At 42.8% G+C, this 15,542-nt stretch overlaps 2 protein-coding genes across 2 annotated transcripts in view; both read right to left on the bottom strand.

Annotated features, from left to right (window-relative positions):
- Window positions 1–241: 241 nt before the first annotated feature.
- Window positions 242–11,076, bottom strand: aif1l (allograft inflammatory factor 1-like). The gene is made up of 6 exons (XM_028972673.1): window positions 10,884–11,076; window positions 10,664–10,725; window positions 8,686–8,752; window positions 6,713–6,754; window positions 5,466–5,628; window positions 242–744 (listed from the first exon to the last, which is right to left on the bottom strand). The coding sequence occupies exons 1-6, from the start codon at window positions 10,906–10,908 to the stop codon at window positions 657–659; spliced, it is 447 nt and encodes a 148-aa protein (XP_028828506.1). The 5' UTR covers window positions 10,909–11,076; the 3' UTR covers window positions 242–656.
- A 3,220-nt stretch (window positions 11,077–14,296) lies between these two features.
- The window catches only part of lamc3 (laminin, gamma 3), a 61,825-nt gene continuing 60,579 nt past the window's right edge, over window positions 14,297–15,542 (bottom strand). The window contains exon 28 of the mRNA XM_028972672.1: window positions 14,297–15,027. Coding sequence (XP_028828505.1) covers window positions 14,789–15,027 — 239 coding nt within the window. The 3' untranslated portion in view covers window positions 14,297–14,788. The remainder of the gene's footprint in view (window positions 15,028–15,542) is intronic.

The following is a 15,542-nucleotide window of genomic DNA, read 5'->3' as shown; positions in this document are numbered from 1 at the left end:
ACTGTTACAACTACAAAATATCCACAAATGTCACAGTATTATTATGAGCATGAGAGAGAAAGAGAGGGAGGGGAGGGGAGGAGGGGAGAACGGCATTTGCCTGGAAGTCTGGACCCACAAACATGACACTTTGAAGCTAGTGGTCATGGTAACTGCACCCTTTTTGAAGAGAACGGATATTTACAGATAATTGTAAAAAAAAAAAAAAAAAAAAAATAAAAAAAAAAAATAATAATAATTTTTAAGATCTCATATTTTGTTAAATCTGCCACTAATTACAAACTTAAAATCACATAGGAGGAAAAAAAATGTAGTGTCATACACTAAAGCATTAACATTGAACACTTTCTTAAAATGCTGCAATGACAGAATTAAGGGGTGCAAAGGCTATTTAGAAAGGACTAAAATCTGAAAACAATTTCATATAAATATATACACATTTTATCATTAAAAAACGCTACTTTGTGGCTTTACTTCACAGCAAATATATAGATAATAGTTTTCTGCTTCTGCCATCCCTCTCATCTGGACCATCAAAGGTTTTGCTGGGACCACGGAGCAAAGGATGCTGGGTAAGGCTATGTACACTCTGAAGAGAGGCATAGTTTTGAGGTGCGGGGGGTGAGACATGACAATGTGGCTCTGCCTCTTCTGGCCTATGGAAGGCTGGCGATGTCCCGTTTGGGTGGCGGGCCCTCAGGTTTACAACTGCCACCGTTAGCCTTGTCCTCAAATATCATCACCCTGTGAAAGAGCGAGAGGAAAAAAAAGAGAGCAAGAGAGTCAGTCATTAGAACCAGGGCAAGATTGCATAATCTCTAATCTACATGACCTGCGGATTTAATTCACTGCCATTTACAGCGCTTCATAAACATTGTCAGGTGAAACAAGATTATCCTCTTCAACGACACTCAAGGGTTCGATAATTCCTTTCATCCGTGTGCATTACTAACACTCACATACAGGCAATGAGACATTTGATTTTAGGAGAAAAGGACTGCATCACCGCTCCATGTTGTGGAGCGAATGGACGTAATGACCCACTTCTCTTCTGCCGTTTCACGAGGCCAATGGCCAGAGCTGACAGGAACATTCAACACCCTGCTGTTTTTAACAAGTGGATTCATCTGGGAAAGAAGGCCTGATAGTGGCAAGGAGGGAAACACGGTACAGAAAGAGGGTAAAAGATAGACAAATGAGAAGAGAAATGACAAGGAGGTGGACCGAGAGAAGTGACTGGTCTATTCAGAGCAAACTTCTTTGCGTTCCATTTCTGGTAAACCTCTACAAAGCAGATAAGCTGTCAGCAAGTCCTGCATTTTAACGACACTAAGCACAGCACAACCAAACCAAGAGTGAAGCATGAACATCAGAGGCACCAAAATCTATTACTTTTCTCTGGAAATCCTGATATCCAAACAGTAAATGTCTGTCTGAGTGTTGTGACCTAAAAGGAGAGTGCGAGTTAAAATGTCACCTGGTTGCACTTGTTTGAGTGCAAGACAATATTGACTTTTGGTGACCTTAACTGTGATCAATTCAATCAGCACCATAACTGCAAAAAAATGCTTATAAATGGTCATAAAAACACCACCCCAAGTGTGTGTCATATATATGCCACGCATGGTTTCACAATATTTCAAGTTCTTGTTGCTAAATTTCGTACAAATTATGAAATCGCACTGAAAATATGCAGTATTTGACTGATATACTGCTAGCTAGCTAATAGGGTGGTAGTAGCCTAATGGGTAACACACTCGCCTATCAACCAGTAGACCTAGGTTCAAAGCCCACAACCACTGTGTCCCTGAGCAAAACACTTAACCCTGAGAGTCTCCAGGGGGGGGACGGTCCCTGTAACTACTGATTATAAGTCGCTCTGGATAAGGGTGTCTGATAAATGGGCTAAATTTAAATCTTACCATCATCCAGACACTTATTAAACAGCTTTCTTGATGCTTCTGTTCTGTGGTCAGAACTTGGGCAGCATGATAAATCTCATCACAATCGTGATGTCAGATTGTCCGATCACATGAACGCAAAATGATGTGATTTATATTAGGGCTGCACTGGATTTTAATAATAACAATCCTGATTTTGGCTGCCACAATTAAGTGATGTATACATTTAAATAACCAACCACCAGGGGGCGAATTAAAGCAAAGCTTGAGTGGCAACCTCAGTTAGTGACAGTGAGAAGTGCGTGTGCACCTGAAAGAAAGTCCCTCATTTGGGGTTGAAAAAGTTGGCATGCATGCATGCATGCATACATACATACATACATACATTAGAGGTCGCATTCAGCCTCTCAGCAAGAGTCAATATGCAGTCATATTTGGACAGGGGTCCAAGCTCGTTTGACCGCCCTCCTCTCTTAAAAGATCCCCGCACAATTTACAAGTAGTACGTGTGACGTCACGACAACAGCCAATGGTAATGGATATGGAGTGGGGCGACAATGAACTGGAAATTAAAAATGCTCATTTTGTTATGTGGCTTTACACGGACTGAGAGCAAACAAAGAGAAGTCAACAAGTACTTAACCCTAAAATATCCCATTTATATCCAGCAGTTCCTATATACCACTATCTTTAGTACATATTTCTTAAAATGTACTACTGCAGCATTTTTCTGTGTTTAATTTAGTAAAATACTGTATTTAAAACACCGGCTTTTTCAAGTTATTAGTTTGTATGCTTCACTTTGAAATCAAAGATTGTTAAAAGCAATTTTATGAGTTTTTATTGATACAAATGCAATTTATCAAATTGCAATCGCAATATTGATCAAACAAAGCCGGAACCCACTCTTCCCCAAGTTCAGCCGTCTGTCGTAATCCGTTCCTGTTTAGGGAAGCCAGCATACCATAGGCTCTAAAGCACTTTGAGGCTGGTCCAGCACGGCAGGGATTCTCTCTGATGTCCAGGATTATCCAGCTGGGCGGGGGGCTGGGAACGGAGCACTCCAGGAAGTCTCTCACAGCACCCTGTCCTAACATTTCACACACCCGTCAAAGCACACTCTTACGCCGGGTCACAAATTGGATCTAAACGCAGCACTGCACCTCTGATACATGCTGAAGAATCTAGGGCAACCCATTACCGGCTTAACATCTCTCACACACGCATGCAATGACCTCACACAACCACGCAGGAATCCTGATTCTTTCAACAGCGTACGGATTCACGACTGCCATTGAGTTTACGAACAGTTGGCATGTAAAACCATACTTTCAGATGAACAATCAGGCACACATGTTTCTTAAGGGATTTTAGGTTTTTTTCCTGGTTGCAAGGGTTAATTTAAGCATAACATCATATGGTAAACTTCTCAGCAGAGCCAAGAGTGCAAACGCATAACATTCCTCTCCATCCCACCAGCCATCCTCACTGGCCTCCCTCTCTCCCTCAAGAAAAGGAAAACAGAGGGGAAAAAAAAGAAAAAAGAAAAGATAAAGGAAGCGGTTGTTTGCTGCCAATGCCAAGTTGGAGGGTATCCACGCTCATGCATACATTAACAGCTACGGAAAGATGGGAAAGGGGGCAGTGAGTGAGTGGGAGAGAGAGAGAGAGAGAGAGAGAGACATGCTGTGAAACATGTCACAGCCTAGGGGACAGTAAACAGCTTCATGATGCATAATTTGCTAGATTCCAATATTTTTAGATGCTGTGCACTAATTTGCTTATGTGTTCTATAGATAGATAGACAGTGGGAGGAGTCTTTAAAAAAAACCCAAACTATAATAAAATTATATTACACTTTCTCTTCCTTCTGCCTCTCCTCCTCTTTACGCTACCTTGGTTTCTCTCCACATTTCTCAGGGACGTGGATGTGTTTAATATGTACGGAAAGCTGGAGCGATGTGGAATGCACCAATACTGTAGCGATGGGGGGCCGGGGCAGTGCAGATTAGATAACAAATGGTCCATCTGACCTCAAATACCATGAATAATGCAGGGCCAGGTCCAGATGAAAGGACCCTGTGTTGGTTTAAGGTCTATGCTTACATTCCACGCAGGAGGAGATTATACAGCTGGAAAGGTGCTGCCGCCAAACGTCCAGACCCAAACCGCATTTGTGGAATGAAACGCCTCTCGTCCGCCACTCCAAAACTATAATCCCACGCAAGCCTCACTCGCGGCCACCCCGCATCCAAATACGCACCTCACAGGTCACACGCCCCCAAAAATGAGCAGTGGAGCTGTAACAGGAAATTTACACCTTCTGAACTGCGAGTGGCTGGGATTAAAAGCGGAGACCGCGGACGAAAAGAAAGGGAGAAATGACTCCATTTGCTGAGCGATTAGTATATTAGGGATTATACTGGGGATTTGTACAGAGAAGGGGTTGTGGGATTTATTCAGCAGTTTTCACTAGTCCACAGAGCAGTAAACACACACAGGCTAGACGACAGATCGGGGGGAAAAAACTGCACTGTGACTAATTAGAGGTGGAAATCTAGAGAAAATCCTGGGATCTGATAAAATAACGAAAGGTTGATAATTGATAAGATGTTGCTATATTACTGATTGTGATAGAAAACATTTGCTGGGATGTAAAAGAAACCCCAGTCTTTTATTAAACAAGGAAAAAAGCAGAAAAAAACGTCATACGTTGCAAGTGTTCATCCTAAACTTCAATGCATGCTTCTCCAAAAGAAGAATCATTACATACTACAGTGTTGATTTGTATTTAATAGCTATGAGATCTATTCTAGTTTTTAAAAGAAAAGACAAGCAAAGAAAATGTGAAACATTTTTGTTCCCCCCCCAAGAATTGATATGGCTGAATGTTATATTTAAAGCTAGTGACAGGAAAACTCTCGGTCGGTCACACTCATCACACATTCTCCCCTTCCTCCAAAAATCACTCTGTCTCAGATATTCTGGCCTCCTGGCCTCAAATTTCCATTTTACCAGAAGCTCTGCGACTCTTTGTGGACAGTGGGCAACAACCTGTGTCACAGTGGTGGCTTCTGTGACAATAGAAAACAGAATGACAGCCACAAAGATAGAAGTGGACACCTTTAAGAGAAAGCTGATCTTTTTGGGTCTGTTCCCATGGTGCCACCGTTACTGGGATTGCTATGTAGGGCTGCGGTCTGAGAAAAATAGAGCAGTTTTATTTTTCACTTTAACTGGGTCTCTAGTACGCAGCGTTGGAACACTCACTGTGTCTGAATATACTGCTGGCTTGGTGTGTTTATGCTAATCAGATAAAGGGCAGGACTGAAAAACATGAGGGACCATGTGCTGAACGGTGAGGTCACCCGTTAGATGACACCACCACCACCACCACCCCACTGAGGGATAAGAAACCAAACATGCTGATCAAGCAGCAGATATGCTGACACACACACACACAGCATAATAAGTCACTTAAATAACAACATAGCAATTTGGGACGGCCATGAATAACAGCCGACTGTGCACAAACACACATAGAGACAGACAAGCCATACTCACAGCTTCAGAACAGCCGATCTCTTCCCAAGCATCATCTTGACAAAGTCTCTATAGTTGATGGTGTCACTGCAGCCCCCGGTCACCTCACAGATCATCTTCTTCACCTCCAGATGGGTTTTAGGCACACCCAGCTTCTCCATCATCCGCTTCAGCCCCATCATATCTACAAAACAGTGTTACAAACTCAACCACATGCAGTCACGCCCCCACCTTATCAACCATCCACTTCAGGCAGACTTACACACCCCCTCGCACAACCTGCATATCTACAACGCACAGAGAATACACTTCCGCCACATCCTAGCAATCTCACCTAACACCCACAGATCTTATACTCATTATGGTTCAACTCAAAACACTAAATGCACAGCACACACACACACACACACACAGTCTTTCCAACACCCAGGTGACATGTTGCATAAAGTGTACAAGCTAAATCCCCAACAATATCACACACAGTTGTCACAGAAGGATTGTCCCACACACTTACACATACAGTAAATGCCAAAGGTGTGGACACACCTTATTATACAACATGTTTTCTTTATTTTCATGACCATTTACATTGGTGGATTCTCACTGAAGGCATCAAAACTATGAATGAACACATGTAGAGTTATGTACTTAACAAAAAGTGTAGACCTGGACTCTACAGTCACCGGACCTGAACCCAATCAAGATGGTTTGGGGTGAGCTGGACTGCAGAGCGAAGACAAGACTGTTCAAGACTGTTGGACCTTTTCAGATGACTACCTCTTGAAGCTCATGGAGAGAACGCCAAAAGTTTGCAAAGTAGTAATCAGAGCAAAGGGCGGCTATTTTGAAGAAACTAGAATATAAAACATGTTTTCAGTTATTTCACCTTTTTTTGTTAAGTACATAACTCCACATGTGTTTTGATACCTTCAGTGAGAATCTACCAATGTAAATGATCATGAAAATAAAGGAAACACTATGAACGAGAAGATGTGTCCAAACTTTTGGCCTGTAATGTACAAACAGCAAAACGGGCCATAAGGACCCTTTACTCAGCACTCTGGTCTAGAACAGACAAAACATGTGTCACACACAGCTGGAGACCACCACGACACATGAGCTAGACAACATGTCCTCGCTCGTGCTCGCTCACACATGCACGCGGTCAGTCACAAAGCAGTCTTAACTACAGTTACAGAATGGATAAGGTATCCATTATCCATTCTAGTGTCCAATATACACGACACACACACAAAGCTGACACTCACCAATTTCACCCTGGTCGTTCAGGTCAAACTCTGCATACTTATCTGGAAAATAAACCACACATTTTTAAGCGGTGGCAAGTTTGTGTGTCCACATTTCTTTCTTCGTTTTTCTATCGCTCTCAAAACACACACACACACACACACCTGATATTTGGAATGACTGACAAAGCAGGTCAAGACAGAAAGGCACATAGAGCAAAGTAGGAAAGAAACACCTTGTGCCTGATTTTCTCTGAACTATAATTATACTTTCACAAGTGTCTAACGTTCATAAATAATCAGACGCAAAAAAAAAAGAACTGCTTGTTAGTTATCTGTGCCTGTGGATGGAGAAACTAACTACCAATGAGGCCATTCTGTTTTTAAATGTCATTATTTCTGACACCTGGAATATGCACAGTCTACCGTTTATGGTTAAATTTAGATCACAAAATGAACTTTAGGCAACATTGCACAGCCCTAATCGTAGCTATTCTCTGCTAGCAAACCAACCCTGTGGATAAATTATCAGTGATTACATTCAAACGTGCTGATTGGAGAACTTCTGAATATCACCCTTCCACAGCCCATACCAATATTGCACCTTGTTCTCCTCCACCCACCCATGACCTACGGACCGCTTTTACTCCCTCCCTCCCTTATTTTGATACTTCGTTACAAAAGACATTTTGTTGCGGACGTGTGCTCAGTGCATCACCCTGTGTGTAACAAAGGCTGCCTGTCACATTTCAACCCCCAGCCCTTTTCCTCACAGTCACATCAAGCCACTGATTCAGATAGACAGTAATTCACTGCAGCTGATATTGCCTATTCAGACAGACAAAACCAAATAATAAACAGCAAAGAAAATGATAATAATAATAATAATAATTTAAAAAATCTGATTCTGCTGTTCACTCATGACCTGGGTTTCATTCCAGCTGTGGCCTGAATCAGGAGGAAGCGGGGTTTCATTATGAGGTTATTCTTAAACCCTCAATCCCAAACCAAAAAAATAAATATAACAACATGACCTGACCTTTCCTGTCCTGGCTTCCCACTTCCCATCCACATTTATCACCACACTGCTGCCTTGCTTTGCATCTTTTCACTCAAGCGTAGGCAGCACAAAATAATAGGTTGTTAACATTCACACCACACATGTTCATTCCCCACTGTCTTGCTCTTTCTAAACCAAACAGAGGATGTGGGGTTAAAGTTGAGGGGTCAGGGAATGAATGTATAGCTTTAATGCATATTAATATGAAAATAACATGCCCATATTAAAGTTAACCGGTTAGCAAAGCCTATTAAGTAGTAGTAAAAATAATAATGATATGTACATTTTATTGTGTAGGGTAATGTTAAGAGCCCTGATACTGTGGGTTATGAACTATACATTGCACTTGTGGCACTGTGGTGTATTGCAGCATTGCTCACGAATTAGAGCGCATAGCTGTTAACATAAAAAAAGTATGGATATTTCTCTTCAAAAATCTGCTGAATGATCCATCCATCACACGGCATTATGCAATTGTGTAGTATAAATTAGTACAATTATAATCAAAACAATGTTTTATAACTAAAAACAATGAATAAAGCAACTCATAAAGACAACATTCCTTCATATCTATTTACACAGAAAACCAACACTTTCCTCTTAAGATATAAACACACTTGAAATATATTCTTAAAAATGCACCTGAGTCAGCAGCAATTTGCAGTAAAAAATGTGCAGTCTGGTTTGCTTACACACAGTCCCTTAACCTCACACATTCTCCAATATGCCTACACCACCACATTCCTGACTGGTCACCGCATAGCTTCCCACCAGGCTAATGAATCAGAAGAGGGACAAGTGCAGAACTGAAGAAGACATATGCACACACCCATTACGATTTATGGATGTAATATTCTACATTTTCCTGTCCGCAATTCCCCTGTCAAACTGTGCACAATAAAATAAAAAAAAATACCAAGACAGACTTCCGTACTTTTGAAGGAATCCAGTTTCTCTGCCAGATCTTCCTCATCCCGATACTTCTGATCTTCCATGTATTCCTGAAGGGAACAAAGAGGGAGGGGGAAGGGGGGGCAAAGACGTATCAAATGGCTATTCATCAGAGCCCATTCCAATCAGACAAAATCTACAAATGGACTTTCTGTACAGAACCAGCAACCAAGAACCCACAAAATGTTTCTGGACCTTTCAGATGCATATAGACAATCCTTTTATATGATTACGATTATATCACAATATATTGTGATATTCTACAGTTCATTGACAATGTAAAAACAGAGCTGAAATACAAGATGGTGTGTACGATCTGGGTGCATACATTATTAATTCAGCCAAAACAACATACCTTAGAACAAAACTGAACTAAAATTGTATTAAAAAATATTGATATTTTGTGATAAGAACTGTATCGATACAATATAATCACGTAAAATATCAAGATATATTGCCATATCGATATATTCCAATAGCCTTAGACAATACCCTAAAATACCATCAGCCGTGGAAAAACTAAATATTAATTCTGCATTTTACAGTACTAAGTAGCTGATTCAGAGCCCATCAGTACTAGCTGCTGCCCACAAAAGGTTTTCAGAAATAACACTGACTAAGATAGATCTGAGGGTAAATGTAAGCATCTTGGAATGTAAGGCTTTTCAGTAAAGTGTTACGAATGGAATGGGTCCAAGGCCTCCATGCAAAACAGTTATGAAAATGGAACCCACAACGGACGCCCGTGTCTGACACATTTGTTTCTACACAAAGCTGATGTGTAGAGAGCCTGTGTCTTTGTCCACTGCTAATTAATGAAGCACAGAAAGGACATTCATGCCTTAGATCTGTGTTGGATTAACAATCCCTGGAGACTCCACATTTTCTCCACAGGGGCAGTGGTGGCCTGGTGGGTATGGAAACAGGAAGGTTGCCGGTTAGAATCCCGTACCTCCCAGCAAAGTACCGTCCCCACACGCTGCTCCCTGCGTGATGGGCTAAAAGCAGAGGACGCATTTCGTGTGCTGTGCTGCAGCGTTTCGCAATGACAATTACTTCACTTTTTAGGGGCAGTGTTGGCCTAGCGGGTAAAGGTAACAAAACCATTATCAGAAGGTTGTGGGTTTGAATCCCAAACTGCCAAGCCGCCACCGAGCAAAGCACTGTCCCCACACACTGCTACCTAAGGGTAATGGTTAAAAGCAGGACACATTTCAATGTGTGCACCGTGTGCTGTGCTGCAGTGTTTCACAATGACAATCACTTCACTTTTTTCCACTGTTGAGAGCAATATTCAGTTCAGACACACCAGAAAAATTCCACGTCACTTCTCTATCTGCCATTTCCTAGTGAAGAATACGAATGCACCTCGGATTCCTGCACTCAGCAAAGGAATTTAATCTGAATCCAGTCTCAATTACACGCGATTGCATGGCGAACAGTGACTTAAAACGAGGGTGACACGACGACGAAGACAAGCCAGCCTGTCGTCGACACGTCCGGACGTCCCCTCCTTCACGAGAGACCCCCCCAGCAGCTGAGCGGCTCTGTGGGAACAGCCGCTCGGCTCCGCTCCTCCAGCGGCCGCCCGACACAAAGGGCGCATTCATCCCGCCCGCGGACACCTGTTTCCCGCCGCGGCTCCACGGCGGATAGGTTGGAGCTCGGCCGCTTCTGAGACCGACAGCTTTTCTTTTTTTTTTTTCCCCTTTTCTTTGCTCGGCATTGTATTTAAAAGGTCGTGGCGCTGAAATGGAGACGCGGGAAGGAGGGGGGTTCCAGACGACGCCGGAGCAACAAGTGGCTGACGGACAAACAAAGACAAAATAAGACCAGGACGGGGCACGGCGACGCGGCGGACGCGCGGCCCGGATTCCCACGCCGGGTGGGAGTTCGTCGGAGAAACTCGCGGCTGTTTCGACGGGCTCCGGTACTGACGGGGCTCGCGGCTAACAACCCACCTTATTTATTTCCTCCAGCTTCTCCGTCTGCTGGGCTTTCAGCAAGCCGAAGGTCTTCCCGCCTGCAACCGACAAACATGCCGTTGAAATGAGTAAAGGAGCCAAGACGTCCTCATTCGAGCAGGGCGCGATGCTAACGGCGGCTAGCGCCCCACTTCACCCGAACCGCCCGCCGCAATGGCAGAAAGAAAAAAAAAAAAAAAACGAATACGACGCGCACCTTGTACATTCTGATTCGAAGGCATCGCTGCGGGATTCCCGGGACTCGAATCTGGGCGACCGTGAGACGAGACGAGGACGGGCGGTGCTGCTGGTGGTGGTGCTGCTGCCTGCGCCGGTTGATGGAGGAGCGGCGGGCGGCGCGCATAATCTAGTCTAATCTGGCGCAGGTCTGTTAACCCCGCTCTCCTCCTGATGCTGCGCGGCGGGAGCGCCGGGAATGCGGGCGCCTCTCGGCCCCCACCTGGCGGAGAAGCGGAGAAGCGCCATGCCCTCACCCGGCATGCGCAATAAAATGCAGATATGCAGCACAGGCCAAAAGTGTGCACACACCTTCTCATTCGCTATGTTTTCTTTATTTTCATGACCATTTAATTGGTAGATTCTCACTGAAGGCATCAAAACTATGAATGAACACATGTAGAGTTATGTACTTAACAAAAATGGTGAAATAACTGAAAACAAAATAGCCTTGCTTTGCTCTGATTACTGCTTTGCACACTCTTGGCTTTCTCTTGATGAGCTGAAATGGTTTTCCAACAGTCTTGAAGGAGTCCCCAGAGGTTTTTAGCACTTGTTGGCCCCTTTGCCTTCACTCTGCGGTCCAGCTCACCCCAAACCATCTCAATTGGGTTCAGGTGACTGTGGAGGCCAGGTCTCCAATTTTTGTTAAGTACACAACTCCACAATACACACACACACACACACACACACACACATATGTGTGTGCTCAGGGAGGCTGCAGCATAACCTTGGAGGCATCAGTCAACAGCTACATCAGAAAATGCACTGATGACATCACAGTCTTCAAATCCATCACCACAAGTTCCAACCAGAAGCTGTGGATGACTGCAGAGATACGTGAACTGCCCAAAGCTCGTGACCATGCTTTCAGGAAGAACAACAAGGTGGACCTTAGAACAGCGAGGGCCAAACTGTCTCAACCCATTAGAGCAGCAAAATGTGCCCACTGCCCACTTCCCGGGCATCAAGGCCATCACAAACTACCAGACTACAACCTCTGCCTGTGACAGTGTCCCCTCCCTACCAGATGCACAGAATGTGAGGAAATCTCTTCACAGAGTTATCTCAAAAAAGCTGTTAGACCACAAAAAAATTCCTGGGAGATGTTCTTACCGACATCTTTAAAATCTTACTAGCACCGCTGTCGTTCCAATGCTCTACCATCCTGTTGCACCCATCATAATGGAGTGCTTCGAGAGGATGGTCATGAGGATGGCCATCATTCCACAGCACCTGGTCAAAAAGCTGAGCCTGCTGGGCCTGAACACCTCCCTTTATGGCATATGTTAAGGACGTTTCACGTCTTCCCATTTTTAAATCCATAGGCATCAGTATGGAGCAGATTTTTGGTGAGAATGCCTGGCTCACAATTGCCATTCTAGCTCATCCCAAATGTGTTTAATGGGGTTGAGGTCATGGCTCTGTGCAGGCCAATCAACTTCTTCCTCAACAACCTTTTGGTCTCTATGGACCTCCAAAATTCATTCCAACAAAACTGGAATCAGAGAATTCCCCACACACTGCTCCCTGGGCACCTTTCATGGCTGCCCGCTGCTCCCTCAGGGGATGGGTTAAATGTAGAGGACACATTTCACTATGTGCACTGAGAGCTGTGCTGTGTCACATGTGACAATTATTCACTTTTATATTTTTTCTTGTGTACAGTTGTGATCAAAAGTTGTGAGACTGATATTCTGCAATAAGTACAGGGATTGGTCTGCTGAGAACTGGGGTAAAGTCATTTTACTCTGATCTTTCTCTGATTGTTTGGGGCATCTGGACAAATGATTGTCCAGAGATGATGAAGCTGAGCGCTGCCATCAGTCCTGTCTCGTGCCAACAGTAAAGCATCCTGAGACCATTCATGTGTGGGGCTGCTTCTCATCCAAGAGAGTGGCCTCACTCACAATTTTGCCTAAGAACACAGTCGTGAATAAAGAACGGTACCAAAACATCCTCTGACAGCAACTTCTCCCAACCATCCGAGAACAGTTTGGTGAAGAACAATGCCTTTTTACAGCATGATGGAGCACCATGCAACAAGGCCAATGTGATAACCAAGTGGCTCGGGCCACAAAACATTGAAATTTTAAATGGCCAGGAAACACCCCGAACCTTAATCCAATTGAAAACTTGTGGTACAAACAAAACCCCACAAATTCTAACAAACTCCAAAGAATGATTATGAAGGAATGGGTTGCCATCAGTCAGGATTTGGCACAGAAGTTGATTAACAGCATGCCAGAGCCAATTGCTGAGGTTTTGAAAAGAAAGGGCCAATACTGCACAAACTGGATGTAATTGTCAATAAAAACCTTTGACACTTGCGAGTAATTATATTTCAATGAACCACAGAAACAAATGACAAAAATATCTAAAAACACTGAAGCAGCAAACTTTGTGAAAACCAGTATTTGTGTCATTCTCCAAACACTTGGCTATGATTGTACAGACAGAAGACTAGTTTCTGACTGGTTTTGGGGATGCATGTGACCGTGCATTTTTTTTTTTGTTTTGCCAGTCCCAAACCCAGGTAAATGGGGAGGGTTGCGTCAGAAAGGACATCCCGCGTAAAACGTTTGCCGGTTTTGCCAGCGTAAAACCGGTTGACCTGCTGTGGCGACAGCTAATGGCAGCAGTCGAAAAGAGACAACTCTTGGTGTCAAATACTGTAAAAACTGCCATCTGGTATGAACATATATAAGCCCCTCTTTTAGGCTTCACAAACATTTGAGATAAGATTACACACATTTGAGATAAGTGTACGGGGGGCTTTATCCAACGTTGTCCTGCTCTCCTTTGTTGAAGAGAGTAAATTATATTTATTTGTCAGTAACAATTTACTGAACGAAGTGCAACACACCATCAGTCTTTATTAAGCTACATCATTATTCTATTTGCTCTGCATTGCTGAGCCTTTTCCGCCTTGGACACATCAATAACTCTGCTGTGGTTGATTTGGTTTCATAACTTACACAAATCTCATTCCCGAAGAAAATCGAACATGAAAATGTGGGAAACGTCACGTTCCAATCACGGCCAATCACATTCATCCATTATTCATCAGAAATTATTGTGCTCTCATTGTCAAAGGATCTGGCATCTTTCCTGTTTTATTTTTTTGTTTGCTCAAAACTAATGAAAGACAAGGATGCAGAGATGAGATAGAACAGCAGATGGACAGGGAGTGATGAGGCAGCAGGTACGCAGATGTAACAAAGGCTGTGGGAGGAGTGATGGAAATGAATCGAGAGATGCGTACGCTCCTAATATCTCACGGTCCATTAAATTGTGGAATATGTTTAGGAACAAGAGCCAGGTAGTTAAAAGAGTTAACTGATATTACCAAAAAATAGTACCCAAAGATAAATAAATAAAACCAGACATCCTGAAGATGTGTTTATGTGTGTGTTTATTTGTTCCTGCTACGAGCTTAAGGCCCTGTTTGATAAAATCACAGCAGTACGTTCATCTGTTTCATGAATGGCCCCAAAGTTAAATTAGTTGCTTAAATCCTAAATTACATAATGATACCTGCAGAAAAACAAATGTAAATTATGCAAATGGCTCTCATGAAAATCAGATAAGTTATAATATTCATGATCATATTACACACACACACACACACACACACATATATATATATATATATATATATATATATATATATATAGGTTTTTTAATTATGATATACAGATCTACTGATGGAAAAAATATTATCTGGCATTGTTGTAGAACTTTAAAGATATACCAGTTTATATGTAAACTGAAACTTTATTACAACAGATACAAAATTATGAAAACAATTTAGTAAAACACTGTCTTATACCTTCTAATTGTTATATGCCCATAGAGTCTGTGAATGCCTTTACCCACTGGCCGCTATGGACATTTTTTGGGCAGGCTGAGGGCAATGTCCCTCAAGCTGTCTCTTTCTTCGAGAATTTCCTGAATGCTCTCGTCCAGATTGGCGAGCTGGCTCTGTTGTTCCTGTGCTGCATTCCGCAGGGTTCCGATCTTTCCCGCCAAAGCTGGACTCTCCACACTCCGACGCAGAACCAGCAGCCGGTTCGCAGTCTCATTCAGGATCTGGTTGAATTTCTCAAGTGCAATGTTGCCCTCTGTTCACACAGTGGAGAAACATGGTTTAAGTGAGTAGTGAGCTAATTTCACTAAGGAGTTAGAGAAAAGCTAACTGTTTGAGAAGGTCTGTGCATGTGAAACAAATAGCAGATGCCATGTTCAAAAGAGATGCTTTTATCTTTCTCTTTCTCTGTATTAATAAAGTGGGCCAGCGGTAAATGGAAAAGAGGACATCTAGTTACCCTACTGGTTATGGCCATGAGTTTCAGTCTGTGTAGGTCATGGCAATATCAGAAAAAAAAACGAATTGTTTGATATGAGAAAGTATATTGTGATCAACGTTTCTTGCGATATCGCCCAGCCTAAAGAATAGGATAATGTTGAGATCTATGATGTGTGTATGATGTCTATGAAGCAGTCACCTTTGTGAGTGAATTGTGAAGAAACATTTGTACAAATGCACAATTAAGAAGACACTTTAGACATTTTAAAGGTGATTGGGAATAGAAGACATGGATTTAAATACCAGGCAGTGTACCTTTTTATGATGATT

Source organism: Denticeps clupeoides, chromosome 3, assembly GCF_900700375.1.
Source record: "Denticeps clupeoides chromosome 3, fDenClu1.1, whole genome shotgun sequence".
In the NCBI taxonomy this organism is placed as follows: domain Eukaryota; kingdom Metazoa; phylum Chordata; class Actinopteri; order Clupeiformes; family Denticipitidae; genus Denticeps; species Denticeps clupeoides.
This window is presented reverse-complemented; position numbering and strand designations above follow the sequence as displayed.

Excerpts from the sequence above, each read along its gene's own strand:
- aif1l (XM_028972673.1), bottom strand. The coding sequence starts at position 10,908 with ATGCCTTCGAATCAGAATGTACAAG. Across the intron at positions 6,755-8,685 it reads GAAACTGGATTCCTTCAAAA|ATAAGTATGCAGAGTTTGAC; the intron begins GTACGGAAGTCT and ends TTTATTTTCCAG. Across the intron at positions 745-5,465 it reads AGATCGGCTGTTCTGAAGCT|GGTGATGATATTTGAGGACA; the intron begins GTGAGTATGGCT and ends GCTCTTTCACAG.